The following is a 15,683-nucleotide window of genomic DNA, read 5'->3' as shown; positions in this document are numbered from 1 at the left end:
TCCCTTGGACTGCAAGGAGATCCAACAAGTCCATCCTAAAGGAAATCATTCCTGAATATTCATTGGAAGGACTGATGCTGAAGCTGAAACTCCAAGACTTTGGCCACCTGATGCAAAGAACCAACTCATTGGAAAAGACCCTGATGCTGGGAAAGATTGAGGGCAGGAGAAGGGGACGACAGAGGATTATATGGTTGGATGGCATCACCGACTGGATGGACATGAGTTTAAGTACACTCTGGAAGTTGGTGATGGACAGGGAAGCCTGGCATGCTGCAGTTCATGAGGTTGCAAAGAGTCAACACGACTGAGCAACTGAACTGAACTGCAAGTCCCTCAAACACCAACATTATCTAAAGGATAGGTACTTTAAAGAAGGCCGAAGATAATATAATAATCTTGTCATTTAAAATTCCGATAAGTCATACATCCTTAAGACAAAAAGTATAACCTGTAACTAGCTTAATGAAAGTGAAAGCAAATAACTTTGATTCTCATTATTTTTCTTACCAATAAAGAAGTAAAGGTTTTACAACCTCAGTCTGAATTTTTTTTAAGTGTTCTTCATTCCACTGAGATCCATCTAGTAGTTTAAATTTTGATAAGACTTCTGCAGAAAGGTAGTAATCTCCACTGCTCACTAAAAAGCATTTTTTCATCTTCTCAATATGTCTGAAATAAAACACATACACAAATGGGCACGCACATACATGGTGACACAATATTCAACTAGCCAAATATTTTCACTTCCAAAATGTTTCAAGCAACTAATGAAGCATCTTAGAACCAAAAGTGGGGTCACAAAGAGGAGGACCACGACTGAGCAACTGAACAAAGAACCAAAAGTGAATTACAGGAGCACCAGTGTGAAGATAAACATAGATCCCACAGGTATGGGAATGGGAAGGATAGTTTTGATGAGCTAAACAGTGGCCTTGCTAAGATGTCCACACCCTCATCTCCAGAACCTAAGAATGCGATCTTACATGACAGAAGGGACTCTGCAGAGGTGATTAGGGGTTTGAGGAGATTATCCTGGGCTATCTAGCTGGTGCTAATATAATCATTAACAATCCTTCTAAGAAGGAGGCAGAAGGGTAACAGTCATAGAGAAAAGATGGGAGGACAGAAGCCGAGGGTAGAGAGGAGAAAAGATGTCATGCCACTGGCTCTGAAGACGGAGGAAGGGGCCCTGAACCAAGGAGAGCAGATAGCGTCAGAAGTGGGAAAAGGCAAGGAAATGGATTCTCCCCTGGAGTGCCAGAAGGAATGCAGGCCTGCAGACCCATTTAGACTTCTGACCTTTTAATCGGAAGAAAATTAATTTATGTTGCTTCAAGCCACTGAGTCTGTGGCAATTAATGACAGCAACAATAGGAACTAATAGAGTATTAACTCTGAAGAACCTATGTAGGTTGACTGTATATCCTTTCCCTAACATGTCTTAGAAAGTGGTAGCAGCCTTCCATCCCAGGGTCAATTAGGTCATGCTTCATAATCAACCATTTTGTAACCCCTGCTCTTATAACTATGTACAAGAATGAGCTTTGTGATCTGAATGCCTCTGAGTAACTGGAAGAACCCAGTCTCTAGTATTTAATCAGTCAAACCTTTAATGGGGATCACAGTCTACTTCAGAGCAGATCAGGAGAACACAGACAAGAGAAGGACATAAAGCAGAGTCCTCCAAGGTTCATAAGACTTGTAGTGATCTAACACATACGGAGCAGCTAAACAAAGGCCCATGCTCCATCGGACCTAAGAGGCTCTCTCCAGCAGATCGTATCCAGCAGATATCTCATTCAGATATGCCTAAGTGGCATCTGGCTAAAGACCGCAGAATTTATTAACTGAGCAGGCTGCCAGCAACAGCCAGCCCTTTACACTGGCATAAGGTACCTTTTCTGTAAATCAATTTTATTATAATAAAATAAATCTTATTATTAATTCTTCTAAAAGTATAAATTACATTTATATATTTATTCCAGGCCTTCTGTCTGTGCTTAGATGACCCAAACTAATATTTTATAATTTGATTTTAAAACAATTGAAAAAAAAATAGAAATACCTTTGATGTCTTCCAGGATTCTTAAGAACTTTTAACCTCTCAATATCCATCCATAGCCACCAATATTTCTCCCCTAAGGTACCTTTTAAAAATTTCTTAAATCTTTCAAACTCTTTTCTATTGCCAATGTCATAAGTTTTGTGAGAAATACACCAATCAGCCCTGCTGTCGAGTCCAACGCTGTCAGGTTTTGAAACTGCTTGTTCTAACACGCTTTCCGACTTTTCCCTTAGCATTTCATCGAACAAAACATTCTTGCTAGAGGTAGGCCCCCCAATGTCATCAAATACCACTTCTGTTACGTTTCTGAAATTTACGTAATCTGGGCTTTCTCTAAGTGTTACTCCAAGAACTTGATGAATTGCCATTCTCAAAATAAAGGAGACGTAAGATCTCAAGAACTCTTCGCATGTTGAGAAGTGCAGTGTCAGGCTTTTATCAACATTCTGTTGCTTTTCAAGGTATATCCTCAGAAGAGCTTGAGAAGGAGTGTCCTGTAGAGATACAGACCCATCTTCTTCAAATTCGGAGATTAATCTAGTGGTTTTTAATAGGCCCTTTTTCGTCCTGGGGTGAACTCCATCATCAAAGATAAAACTCTCTGTATTAAATCATAAAAGGCTATTAGATTAGATATTAATGTAAAAGTTTTCTTTTAACTGTTAACTAGATGCTATAAATCACTGCAGATGGTGATTGCAGCCATGAAATTAAGACGCTTACTCCTTGGAAGGAATTATGACCAACCTAGACAGCATATTAAAAAGCAGAGACATTACTCTGTCAACAAAGGTCCGTCTAGTCAAGGCTATGATTTTTCCAGTAGAGTATGGATGTCAGAGTTGGACCATAAAGAAAGCTGAGCACCGAAGAATTGATGCTTTTGAACTGTGGTGTTGGAGAAGACTCTTGAGAGTCCCTTGGACTGCAAGGAGATCCAACCAGTCCATCCTAAAGGAAATCAGTCCTGGCTGTTCACTGGAAGGACTGATGTTGAAACTGAAACTCCAATACTTTGGCCACCTGATGCAAAGAGCTGACTCATTTGAAAAGACCCTGATGCTGGGAAAGATTGAGGGTAGGAGGAGAAGGGGACAACAGAGGATGAGATGGTTGGATGGCATCACCAACTCAATGGACATGAGTTTGGGTAAACTCTGGGAGTTGGTGATGGACAGGGACGCCTGGCGTGCTGCGGTTCATGGGGTAGCAAAGAGTCGGACACGACTGAGTGACTGAACTGAACTGAGAGAAAAGAAGTGCCAACAGGGATTGGCCATATTTTCCCTGGACCTGAAGAGGATATTGGTGGCAGATGAACTAAATATTTGCTATCCTCAATAAAGAGGAGCTTCAAAAAGACATGACACACTTTTAAAATGTAATATTTCAGGCTGATAATGTCAACATGCAAAGGCCAAGTCTATTAAAGAATTAGAATGTGTATACCAAATGATTGTGTGTACTTTAATGTTTCATGTTGCATGGTAAAATAAAATTAGCTACCATAGATGATGAGATGATAGATGAACAGACCAGAATTGGAGTCATATTAGCAATTTTTAAATTGACTATTTTATGAGAAAAATTCAATTACTACTATACTTACAACCTATCATTAAAATTTAAAAATTGCATAAAGTCCTTGTGAAGACTTACAAATACAAATGGACTACATTTACACTTTTTCTAAAGATGTAGTCTAGCCTTTTTTTTTTTTTTTTTTTTTAGTATTTCAGATATCAGTGAAATATCTGATGTCTGTGCTTTATTTCACATAGCAAATCTACTGCTCACAAAGCCAGGGATCAGGAAAACCCTGATCCATTTGTCCCAACCTCAATTTTCTCAGTAATAGATTTCAAATCTCAATAAACTGAAAACTTTTCATAATTTTAATTGAAACTATGTATAATAAATTTCCCTAAAATTGAGATTAGACTTTTGTAGACCTGTGAAAGGATAGTGGGTATACACTTAACCCCACAAACATGGAGAGAGAGTACAAGCCTGGCACTTCTGCTCACTGCCTTTCTGGTATCCTTTCTTTCTCTGTTCACTAACTTCACGCTCCAATTTTCTACTTCACTATTTGGAGGCAACAGTAAGAAATCTATAAATTCCGTAATTTCCAATTAGAAAGATGATTTTCCTCTTTACCTAGATTTAGGTTCAATTCTAGAGACTCCAGATTTATCACCCTCAGAGGTTTCTGGTACTTATCAAAGGAACTATGCAATAAGTTAGTGAATTGCGGGATTCCCTTCCTGAATCACATTGCTAGATTTTTTTTTTCCTCAAGCAATATCATATATTAATTAGTACTGTTTCTGGAGGTAAGGTAAGGTAAGGTAAAGTCGCTCAGTCATGTCCGACTCTTTGCAAACCCACGGACTGTAGCTTACCAGGCTCCTCCATCCATGGGATTTCCCAGGCAAGAGTACTGGAGTGGGTTGCCATTTCCTTCTCCAATGCATGAAAGTGAAAAGTGAAAGTGAAGTCACTCAGTCGTGTCAGACTCCTTGCGACCCTGTGGACTGTAGCCCACCATGCTCCTCTGTCCATGGGATTTTCCAGGCAAGAGTACTGGAGTGGGTTGCCATTTCCTTCTCCAGAGGATCTTCCCGACCCAGGGATCGATCCCAGGTCTCCCGCATTGTAGGCAGACGCGCTTTACCATCTGAGCCACACGGAAGTCCTTTCTGGACCATTTCTGGAAGGTCCCCTTTATTTATGAAAAGTTTCTGTCACCCACCGAAGTTCATCCACCCACAGCAGACATTTATCTGCTTTTCAAGGTGAAAAATCGTCTGAACTTAAAAACAGTAGGATAACTCAAGTTCCATTAATCACTATTTACTTTTGGAAGGAGAGAAAGGTTGTACCCACTTCATTTCAAATTCTTAATAATAAGAATTTGTAAACTGTAATATGAAATAATGATAAAGCAAATATTTATTGATTGTCTATTAGGTACCAAGCACTAAACATTTTATATATTCAGTATATATGCATCATTAGTTTAATCTTACAGATGACAAAAGCAAAGTTACCAGAAGCGGAAAATTTGCAGAAGTCACAAACTAATAAGTATCAGTGTTGGGTTCTAAACCCCTCTTCTTTTCACTATACCAGGCTGTCTCTTAGAAAACAGTAGAGAGTGGAGTTGCAGGAGATACCGTTTTTTTCCCTATTCACTAAGTGTTGTATTGTAAGTTTAGAATAACAACAACAAAAGATGTAAAAAGGAGTTCTGGGGTCATTCTTATCCTTGTCCTTTTCTGCTTACCAGAAACAGATGAAACAATTGGTGATTCCGTTTTGTCGTGGAAAACACAAGATGGTAATGAAAAGGTTGGTACTGTTTGCTGACATTGTTTTGCTAAGGCAAACCAATCTTTTGTTTGAGTATAGGAGGCCTAGGAAGAAAGGAGCACATTTGTTTAACCACTATTAGCAGTATTCTTCCAATCATGAATCTGGATAAATCATTATGATAATACTCAATTTGTATAGTATAATATGTAAAGGAAAAATTATGCTGTGAAAGCAAAGAATATTGTACACAGAAAAATTCGTTAGCTGAGAATAATGGTAAGGAAATTTCAATTCAGATTATTTTCATATTAGATGATCAAAGGAAAAAAAAGGAGCTCAATACCCATCAAATTTTTCACTCCTCCACCAGAAACATGCAACCTTATTTCCTGAATTCACTAAAAATTCCCACCATCTAAGTTAACATGGCAGTCTCCATAGCTCATCACTCTTTGGATGCATCTTTTGCCAGCTGCTCCCATTTACAACTTTCTCAATGATTTCATGCCCCTAGTTCCATCTGGTCAGGCTCAGTGTTTTTAACAACTCCTTATAGCAAAATGGCTGTCTGGGGAGGCCTTACAAATAGCTGTGAAAAGAAGAGAGGCCAAAAGCAAAGGAGAAAAGGAAAGATATAAGCATCTGAATGTAGAGTTCCAAAGAATAGCAAGAAGAGATAAGAAAGCCTTCTTCAGCGATCAATGCAAAGAAATAGAGGAAAACAACAGAATGGGAAAGACTAGAGATCTCTTTAAGAAAATTAGAGATACCAAGGGAACATTTCAGGCAAAGATGGGCACAATAAAGGACAGAAATGGTATGGACCTAACAGAAGCAGAAGATACTAAGAAGAGGCGGCAAGAATACACGGAAGAACTGTACAAAAAAGAGCTTCACGACCAAGATAATCATGATGATGTGATCACTAATCTAGAGCCAGACATCTTGGAATGTAAAGTCAAGTGGGCCTTAGAAAGCATCACTATGAACAAAGCTAGTGGAGGTGATGGAATTCCGGTTGAGCTGTTTCAAATCCTGAAAGATGATGCTGTGAAAGTGCTGCACTCAATAGGCCAGCAAGTTTGGAAAACTCAGCAGTGGCCACAGGACTGGAAAAGGTCAGTTTTCATTCCAATTCCAAAGAAAGGCAATGCCAAAGAATGCTCAAACTACCGCACAATTGCACTCATCTCACATGCTAGTAAAGTAATGCTCAAAATTCTCCAAACCAGGCTTCAGCAATACGTGAACTGTGAACTCCCTGATATTCAAGCTGGTTTTAGAAAAGGCAGAGGAACCAGAGATCAAATTGCCAACATCTGCTGGATCATGGAAAAACCAAGAGAGTTCCAGAAAAACATCTATTTCTGCTTTATTGACTATGCCAAAGCCTTTGACTGTGCGGATCACAATAAACTGTGGAAAATTATGAAAGAGATGGGAATACCAGACCACCTAACCTGCCTCTTGAGAAACCTGTATGCAGGTCAGGAAGCAACAGTTAGAACTGGACATGGAACAACAGACTGGCTCCAAATAGGAAAAGGAGTACGTCAAGGCTGTATATTGTCACCCTGCTTATTTAACTTCTAGGCAGAGTACATCATGAGAAACGCTGGACTGGAAGAAACACAAGCTGGAATCAAGATTGCCGGGAGAAATATCCAGAACCTCAGATACGCAGATGACACCACCCTTATGGCAGAAAGTGAAGAGGAACTAAAAAGCCTCTTGATGAAAGTGAAAGAGGAGAGTGAAAAAGTTGGCTTAAAGCTCAACATTCAGAAAACGAAGATCACGGCATCTGGTCCCATCACTTCATGGGAAATAGATGGGGAAACAGTGGAAACAGTGTCAGACTTTATTCTGGAGGGCTCCAAAATCACTGTAGATGGTGACTGCAGCCATGAAGTTAAAAGATGCTTACTCCTTGGAAGAAAAGTTATGACCAACGTAGACAGCATATTCAAAAGCAGAGACATTACTTTGCCGACTAAGGTCTGTCTAGTCAAGGCTATGGTTTTTCCTGTGGTCATGTATGGATGTGAAAGTTGGACTGTGAAGAAGGCTGAGCGCCAAAGAATTGATGCGTTTGAACTGTGGTATTGGAGAAGACTCTTGAGAGTCCCTTGGACTGCAAAGAGATCAACCCTGGGATTTCTTTGGAAGGAATGATGCTAAAGCTGAAGCTCCAGTACTCTGGACACCTCATGCAAAGAGTTGACTCCTTGGAAAAGACTCTGATGCTGGGAGGGATTGGGGGCAAGAGAAGAAGGGGACGACAGAGGATGAGATGGCTGGATGGCATCACGGACTCGATGAACGCGAGTCTGAATGAACTCCAGGAGATGGTAATGGACAGGGAGGCCTGGCGTGCTGCGATTCATGGGGTCGCAAAGAGTCGGACACAACTGAGCGACTGAACTGAACTGAAATAACATGACAAAAACTTACTCTCAGGAGCACTGGAAACCTCTCCACGTTCAACTTCCCCTTTACCTTAGATTTTATTTTCACAACTTTGCTTGGATGGGATGCTTCCTGAAGGATGATTTCTGACTCACCTGCCCCTGGATGGAGTCTTCAGTTTTTCCTTTCTTTTATGTACTCCTGAATCAGCTGATCCAATTCTCAACCTGACATGCAGCTTCAAATGCCCCAGTCCTAAGAAACTGCATCTCAGATGCCCTGGGAAGATTCTTCTTCCCACTTCTCTTAGAAATGTCCTCACCTACTTTTCTAGGATAATCCAACTTGTTCAACAGAAGCAGAGAAGGGAGTGTCCAGCATTACTCTCACTTTTCCTTTTTCCAACTAAGTCATCTTAGCCTAAGGAACACTTACAGAGGAGGCAAGGCTCAAATGGAATTATGGAAAATTAGTGGGGCAAGTCAGGCTACATAACAAGACCAAAGGCAAGAGAGAGAAACACCAGGTGCCACTGGTGTAGTACTATCCCTTTTAGAAGTAAGGTAGATAGTAGCTTTGAATCTAATTTCCTTTTGTTTCCTCTTTTTCTTTCTCTAAAACAAAATCATTTATTACTAATTATATTCATTCAAAATACTTATTAAATGACTACTCTGTTCCAAGTTCTATCCTAAGCACTGAGAGGAGACCAAAATAATTAAGGAACTATCAAGGAATTAAGACCAACATACAAGAGTCATTAAATTAACTACACAAAAAGATAAGAGAGCGGAAGATAGAGGAGAAAGAAGTAGTTAGCCAGTTATAAAAACAGTTAACTACTCTATATTCTTAAAAGATGGGTTGTTTGTGTTTAGATGGTATAACTGAAGACAAAGAAGTATTACTAATTATCATAAGGATTAATATCTATCTATAGCCATGGTTCGGAGAAGGCAATGGCACCCCACTCCAGTACTCTTGCCTGGAAAATCCCATGGACGGAGGAGCCTGGTGGGCTGCAGTCCATGGGGTTGCTAAGAGTCAGGCACGACTGAGCGACTTCACTTTCGCTTTTCACTTTCATGCATTGGAGAAGGAAATGGCAACCCACTCCAGTGTTCTTGCCTGGAGAATCCCAGAGACAGAGAAGCCTAGTGGGCTGCTGTCTATGGGGTCGCACAGAGTCGGACACGATTGAAGCGACTTAGCAGCAGCAGCAGAGTCATGGTTTAATGATTTAACGGCCCCAAAAATTGAACACTCAAGTTCAAAGGCTATTAAAAAGAAATATATAATTCTAGTATTACTCAAGTTGACAGAAATGAGTTTTCTTCCATCACAGAAAATAGTAAAAGTAAAGTAGCTTGGATTTTTATTTTCTTATATCTGATTCAATTTACATTTAAGGAATCAGAACTTATTCTCCTAGATTGAGTCTTTCCTTAGTATGTTTATGGACCTCTACCATTAGTACGTTTTTGACATCCCTAACATTATTAGAACACATATGTTAAGAGAAAAAATAAATACTGAAAAATAAATATAAGAGAAAAGAAAAATGTGACTTTGTATATTCCTGAGCATTATTCAGAGGAAATGATGGGACTGGCACACATTTTTTTTTAACATTTTTGCCAAATATTGCTGATAGAACTGTCAAACCACAAAATTATATAGGAGCTTACACATGAAAAAAAATGTTCAAAAAGATAGGGTAAGGATATCCATTCCAACAGAGATGTTTTCCTCTTGAATGACATCTTTGATCAATTGGAAGTGCCTGCCTAGGGGGCTGTGTTGAAAAGAATTTAGAGCCAAGTCCTAGCTCAGCAGGAAAACTGCCATGATTGATTAGCAATATCTGCCATGAATGGAAACTAGGACAATAGCAACACATGGGTAACATATTTGCAGTTCCTGGCTTTGCAAAGAATTGTATATTGGAAACCTGTTCCCAGAGAGAAGATTTATAATTAGATGGTAAAGAGAAGCAGGAGAGTGACCCCAAAATATGCCATGACCTGGATTATTGTGAGCCAAAGGAGACCTCGACCCAGCAGACTCAAGAAAAACATCTACCTCTCCTTTAACTACCTTAAAGAATTTAGTTACAGGGCCAGGCTCAGAGAGAGCCAGTACCAGAGATAACTTTCGTGTGAATGACTACCTACCTCTATGGCAGGCAAACATCTAATTAGCAAACATCTGGTCTTCTTACAGTCCTGTGACTTACCCTATTCCCCTCTGAAGCCCCAGGCCCCTATCCCATTCCCAAGCTCAGGAGAGCTCAACTGCCCAACTTGTTTCGGGTCTCATATTCTTAAAGGGCTCCTGTATATAACTAAATTACTTTTTGTTTTTTTTTGCCTAAAACTGTCGTATGTCAATATTTTTTAATTAGACCAGTCAAAGAACCTACAAGTGTAAAAGGAAAAGGTTCCCTCCCTGATAAAGCCAAAGATCTAACAATAATTTTCACTATATTATGGAGAAGGCAATGGCAGCCCACTCCAGCACTCTTGCCTGGAAAATCCCATGGACAGAGGAGCCTGGTGGGCTGCAGTCCATGGGGTCGTGAAGAGTCGGACACGACTGAGTGACCTCACTTTCACTTTTCACTTTCATGCACTAGAGAAGGAAATGGCAACCCACTCCAGTGTTCTTGCCTGAAGACTCCCAGGGACAGCGGAGCCTGGTGGGCTGCCGTCTATGGGGTCACACAGAGTCGGACATGACTGAAGCGACTTAGCAGCAGCAGCATACTATGGTTTTCCAAAAGGACATCTGATTCTGGGTTAGATTTCTTCATACGTACTTATACTACCCAACAATCTCCAATTGTGGAGGGCAAATTTATACCTGGTAACAGTTAAACAGTAATGCATTTAATTACTAAAGAATAATCTTGACAATAGGGAGGAGAAGATCCAATTTATCATTGCTTTGTACAAATATTATGGATTCTAAATAATAAAAAAAATTGGAATGAACAATGAAAGCCTTACTTCCCACGTGACAGTGGGCATGCTCTTCAATTTTCCATTTTCCTTTGTACACATGACAATAATAATTCTAATTACATTTCAGGTGAAAGAGTGTAGGGCAAATAAGTCAGCATAAATCCAAAAGAATTTCTGCTAAATCTACTTTGAAAGTATTTGAAAACATTTTCTTATTCAAATGAACATCATGTCTCTAAAAAGACAAGTTTCACCAAAGTGCCAAGTCACAAAAAAACACTCAAACTTTTACCTCGCCCAGAGAAATGTAGAACTTTTTCATAATTATTACATCATCTTCTTCAACAGGAGGAGGTGGTGGACTGGGTGGTTTTTTCGGGACCCAGGGTGAAAACTCTGTACCTAGTATGATATTCATGCCTGATTCACTCCATCTTACTTGTGAAATCAATTTGGCTAACCTGTATTTCAGAAATCATACAAATTGAAATAAATTTCAAATATGGTAGAATTCAGAATAAAAACTAAAATTTTATTTTATGTATTCAAATCAATCTCCCCTCCTAGCTTTGCAGGATGATTCTCTTAGGAGCTGCTAAAATTAATGTCTTATTCATAGGATCACTAATTAATTAATAATTATTCTGTTTTATATTTTAGAAAATAGTTGTTCTAAGAAAGGGTCAAATTTTATTAAAATTTCAGAGTGTTTAGGAACTTAAACTTTAAAAGTCAGGGAGCATAAAAGAAAAACTTGGCCCTGTGCTAGAACATTCTATCTTTTTTATGACATTCATATTCATTTTTTATCACCCTGTACACAAATACCTTTACAGAAGTAGAAAAAAATTTAAATATAATGATTAAAGAAGCAGAATTAAAGTACATTTATTAGGTACTGTTTCTATGAAATCTCTTTGGAAATGTTAAGCAATTTTTATCAATGCTCTATGTTATACTACATATTAACCAAAATACAAACTCCAGTGGGGTTAAAGGTACACAATTTTATTAAGAAAGTAAAGAAAATGATTTCTGGTGAAAAAATCATTTAAAATATATGTATATTAATGAGATTACAATACCTGTATTCAAAGTAACAATCACTTTCCAGAAATGTTGGAAGTCTTTCTTTTTTGACCCAGTGAATACCTTGTTCACGATTGAGACACTGTTAGAAGACAAGTGAAAAAGAAAATATCACAGAAAATCACCTGTTAGGACAATGATGGTCTAATCACTAGAGCAATGTTACCTCTAGCTCTTATAGGGAGCCTGCCTCTACCTTCTATTTGGACAGGAGAAAGAACCCCGAGTCTCAAGTTTGAAGCCACTCTGTCTGCTGGTACACTTCATTAATTCTCTCAACAAACCTATATCAGCTATTATCTACATGTTACAGACTACCAAACTGAATCCAGAAAACTTAAGTAACTTAGTGAAAGAGGAAAAATGACCAAAAAAATTAATCAGTCTCAGTATTTTCACAGTTATAAAACAGGTTGAAAATAATCACACAGAGGGGACTTCCCTCGTGGTCTAGTGGCTAAGACCCTGAGCTCCCAATGGAGGATGAGATGGTTGGGTGGCATTATCGGCTCAATGAACATGAGTCTGAGCAAAGTCTGGGAGATAGATAGTGAAGAACAGGGAAGCCTGCCGTGCTCTAGACCATGGGGTTGTAAAGAATCAGACATGACTTAGCAAGTGAACAGGTGCCAGAAGTTCACGATTCTGTTGGAGGCCACAGAGGCATGAAAACCAACAAGGTTTCCACAGAATGTGATTGAGATGGGGATGGAGTCAAGAAGGCAGAATAGAAGGATATGGAGTTCACCTGTCCCCACAAGTACATCAAGAATACCTCTAAAAATGGAGCAATTCTCACAGAGTGCCTGCTGTACACTAGCAGAGGACCTTGGACACCTAAAAGGACAGGAAAAATCACACAACTGGGTAGGACTTAAGGAAGAAAAAAAGAAAAAGAGAAACGGAATGGTACCTGCACCCCTGGTGGGGAGCTGAAGGACAGAAGAGGTTCCTGCACTCAGGGAAGCCCCCTTACCATTGGGCAGATCAGCTGGGACAGAAGAGGAGCTTCAGGAGCTTGGAGGAAAGCACAGCAACTGATTCTGTGACAGGTAGGACAGATTAAGACCTACATGGATGTTCCACTCTGCAGCCCTGCATGCTCCAGCCTGAGCTGTTGCCTGTTGATGTGGAGAGGGGCTGGGTGCTGGAATGTGGGGTTTGGAGAGTGGACACAAGGAGAGACAGTTGTTGGCTGTGAAGAGACAGCCTGCAAGGATGGGAGTAAGGAGCTCCACAACTGGGAATGTTCCTGGAAGAAGCCTGGGCCCCCAAAGAAGCAGCACACCATTGCTGAGTGACCCAAAGGAGGGGGACTGCCATTTCAGTCCCCTTCCCCAAGCACCCGTCTCCATGGATACTAGGAGGGGTACCTCCCAGAGCAGGCTCGCATGCCCGACCCATCATCACATCTGCCCCTGCCTAGCTGGGCAGGGCAGATGTGCTCTGGGGCAGCCTTTGGAGGAACATGTGCAGAGGTGGGGCTGAAACCACAGCTGAGCCCCAGGGGCCATGCAACTAAAACAAGAGAGCTGAAATCTCTCCTCATGGCTACAGGAGCTACAGATTCACAGTACACCCTCACCATCAGTGCTGTGAACTCAGCGCCTGCGGAATGTCCGAATGGATGAGCGCTCACACAGTTCCGACGGGTCTAGTTTCAGCAGCTGTGGGCTTCGTGGGCACGTACACACAGAGACTGGGCCAGGTCAGAATCTGAGCTGCCTCCATAGCTAGCTACCACAGAGGGTCCAGGTACATGACTGCTGCAATCCTGGGACCTGACTTTGGTGGATTCACACAGGTGGCCTGGTGAAAATGCAGGAGAAACACCAGGGCCAATTGCTGGCAAACCAACAGGTAAGTTGGGGGGCAGGGCGCTAAGAGCAGTTCCAACAACAGTGTCATCTGTGAGCCAGCACGACAGGTGAAAAGTAACACAATACAGCACACTCACAGGTGAGCAACTGCAGAGGAGGAAAGCTCAGTGGCTTCCCTCACAGAGGGAGCGCTCCAATCTCATCTGCTATGCACCACAGTAGAAAAATGAAGCCCGAAGTTAGGGCAAGGAAGAAAATAATAAATATCAAAGCAGAAATATATGAAATAGAGACTAAAAAAACGAGTAATGAAGAGCCAGTTCTTTGAAAAGATTGAACTGATAAACCTTTATTCAAACTCATCAATAAATAAGAGGCTCCAAAACCAGAAAAGAGAAGTTACAACCAATATTACAGAAATAGAATCATAAGAGACTAGTATGAACAATTATTTGTCAACAACTGAACAATCTAGAAGAGATGGATAAATCCCTAAAAACAAAAAATCTTCTAAGACTCAATCATGAAGTAATAGAAAATCAATTACAGTGATTAAAAAAAAAAAAAAAAGTGCAAGGTCAGAAGCCTTCACAGGGGAATTCTACCAAACATTAAAAACAAAAGTTAACACCTATCTTTCTCAAACTGTTTCAGAAAATTGAAGAGGAACACTTCCAAACTCACCCTACAAGGCCAGCATTACCCTGATACCAAAACCAAAAAGAAAGAAAGATAGATAATTACAGACCAATATACCTGATAACAAAAGATGCAAACAGATCCAGTAAAACATAATGGCTGGGACTTCCATGGTGATAAAATGGCTAGAAATTCACCTTCCAATGCAGTGGACCTAAGTTTGATCCCCGGTCTGAGAGGATGCCACATTTTGCAGAGCAACTAAGCCTGTGCCCCACAACTACAGAGCCTGCACTCTAGGGCCCACATGCCAAAACTATTGAGCTCACATGGTACAGCTACCGAAGCCTGCATGCCTAGAGCCTGTACCCTGCACCAAGAGAAACCACCGTATGAGAAGTCCACACATCTCAACGCAGAGTAGTCCTGCTCCACAGCAGAGAACGGCCACATGTAGCAACAAAGACCCAGTGCAGCCAAAAATAAATAAACAAATAAACAAAAACATAACGGCTGAATTCAACAGCACATTAAAAGAATAATAAATCAGATCAAGTGGGATTTATTCCAGAGATGCAAGGATGATTCAATATTGACAAATCAGTGTGATACACCATATTAAAAAAATAAAAGCCTGGTAAGCTGCAGTCCATGGGGTCACAAAGAGTCAGACATGACTGAGTACAAAGACTACCAAAAATTATTAAAACAAATGAATTTGGTAAAGTTGCAGGATATAAAATTAATATACAGAAATATGTTGCATTTCTATACTCTAATAATGAACCACCAGAAAGAAAAATTAAGAAAACAATCACATTTATGACTGCATCAAAAAGAATAAAATACACAAGAATAAATTTTTTTAAATTTAAATTTATTTATTTTAATTGGAGGCTAATTACTTTACAAGATTGTATTGGTTTTGCCATACATCAACATGAATCCGCCACAGGTATACATGTAAATTTAACTAAGGAGATGAAAGATCTATAGCCTGAAAACTATAAGATATTGAGGAAAGAAATTAAAGATAAACAAATAAATGGAAAGATACACCATGCTTGTGGCTGGGAAGAATTATTATTGTTAAAATGTACATTCTACAAATTATTCTAAAGATTCAATACAATCCCTAGCAAAACACTCATGGCATTTTCCCCAGAACTAGAATAGCCCTACAATTTGTATGCCAATGCAGGAGATGTAAGTTTGATCCCTGGGGAGGGAAGATCCCCTGGAGTAGGAAATGGCAACCAGCTCCAGTATGCTTGCCTGGGAAACGGACAGAGGAGACTAGCTACAGACCGTGGGGTCGCAAAGAGCCAGACATCAGACATTACTGTGTGACTAAGCACATACACACACACACACACA

At 40.0% G+C, this 15,683-nt stretch overlaps 1 protein-coding gene across 3 annotated transcripts in view; it reads right to left on the bottom strand.

The window, feature by feature from the left end:
• The window catches only part of RGS22 (regulator of G protein signaling 22), a 143,243-nt gene that overhangs the window by 92,730 nt on the left and 34,830 nt on the right, over positions 1-15,683 (bottom strand). For all 3 annotated transcript variants that reach the window (XM_069600519.1, XM_069600520.1, XM_069600518.1), the window contains 5 exons: positions 11,844-11,929; positions 11,051-11,219; positions 5,358-5,487; positions 2,069-2,669; positions 511-672 (listed from right to left, as the gene is read on the bottom strand). In XM_069600519.1, the coding sequence (XP_069456620.1) occupies positions 511-672; positions 2,069-2,669; positions 5,358-5,487; positions 11,051-11,219; positions 11,844-11,929 (1,148 nt within the window). The remainder of the gene's footprint in view (positions 1-510; positions 673-2,068; positions 2,670-5,357; positions 5,488-11,050; positions 11,220-11,843; positions 11,930-15,683) is intronic.

Source organism: Ovis canadensis, chromosome 9, assembly GCF_042477335.2.
Source record: "Ovis canadensis isolate MfBH-ARS-UI-01 breed Bighorn chromosome 9, ARS-UI_OviCan_v2, whole genome shotgun sequence".
Lineage (NCBI taxonomy): Eukaryota > Metazoa > Chordata > Mammalia > Artiodactyla > Bovidae > Ovis > Ovis canadensis.
This window is presented reverse-complemented; position numbering and strand designations above follow the sequence as displayed.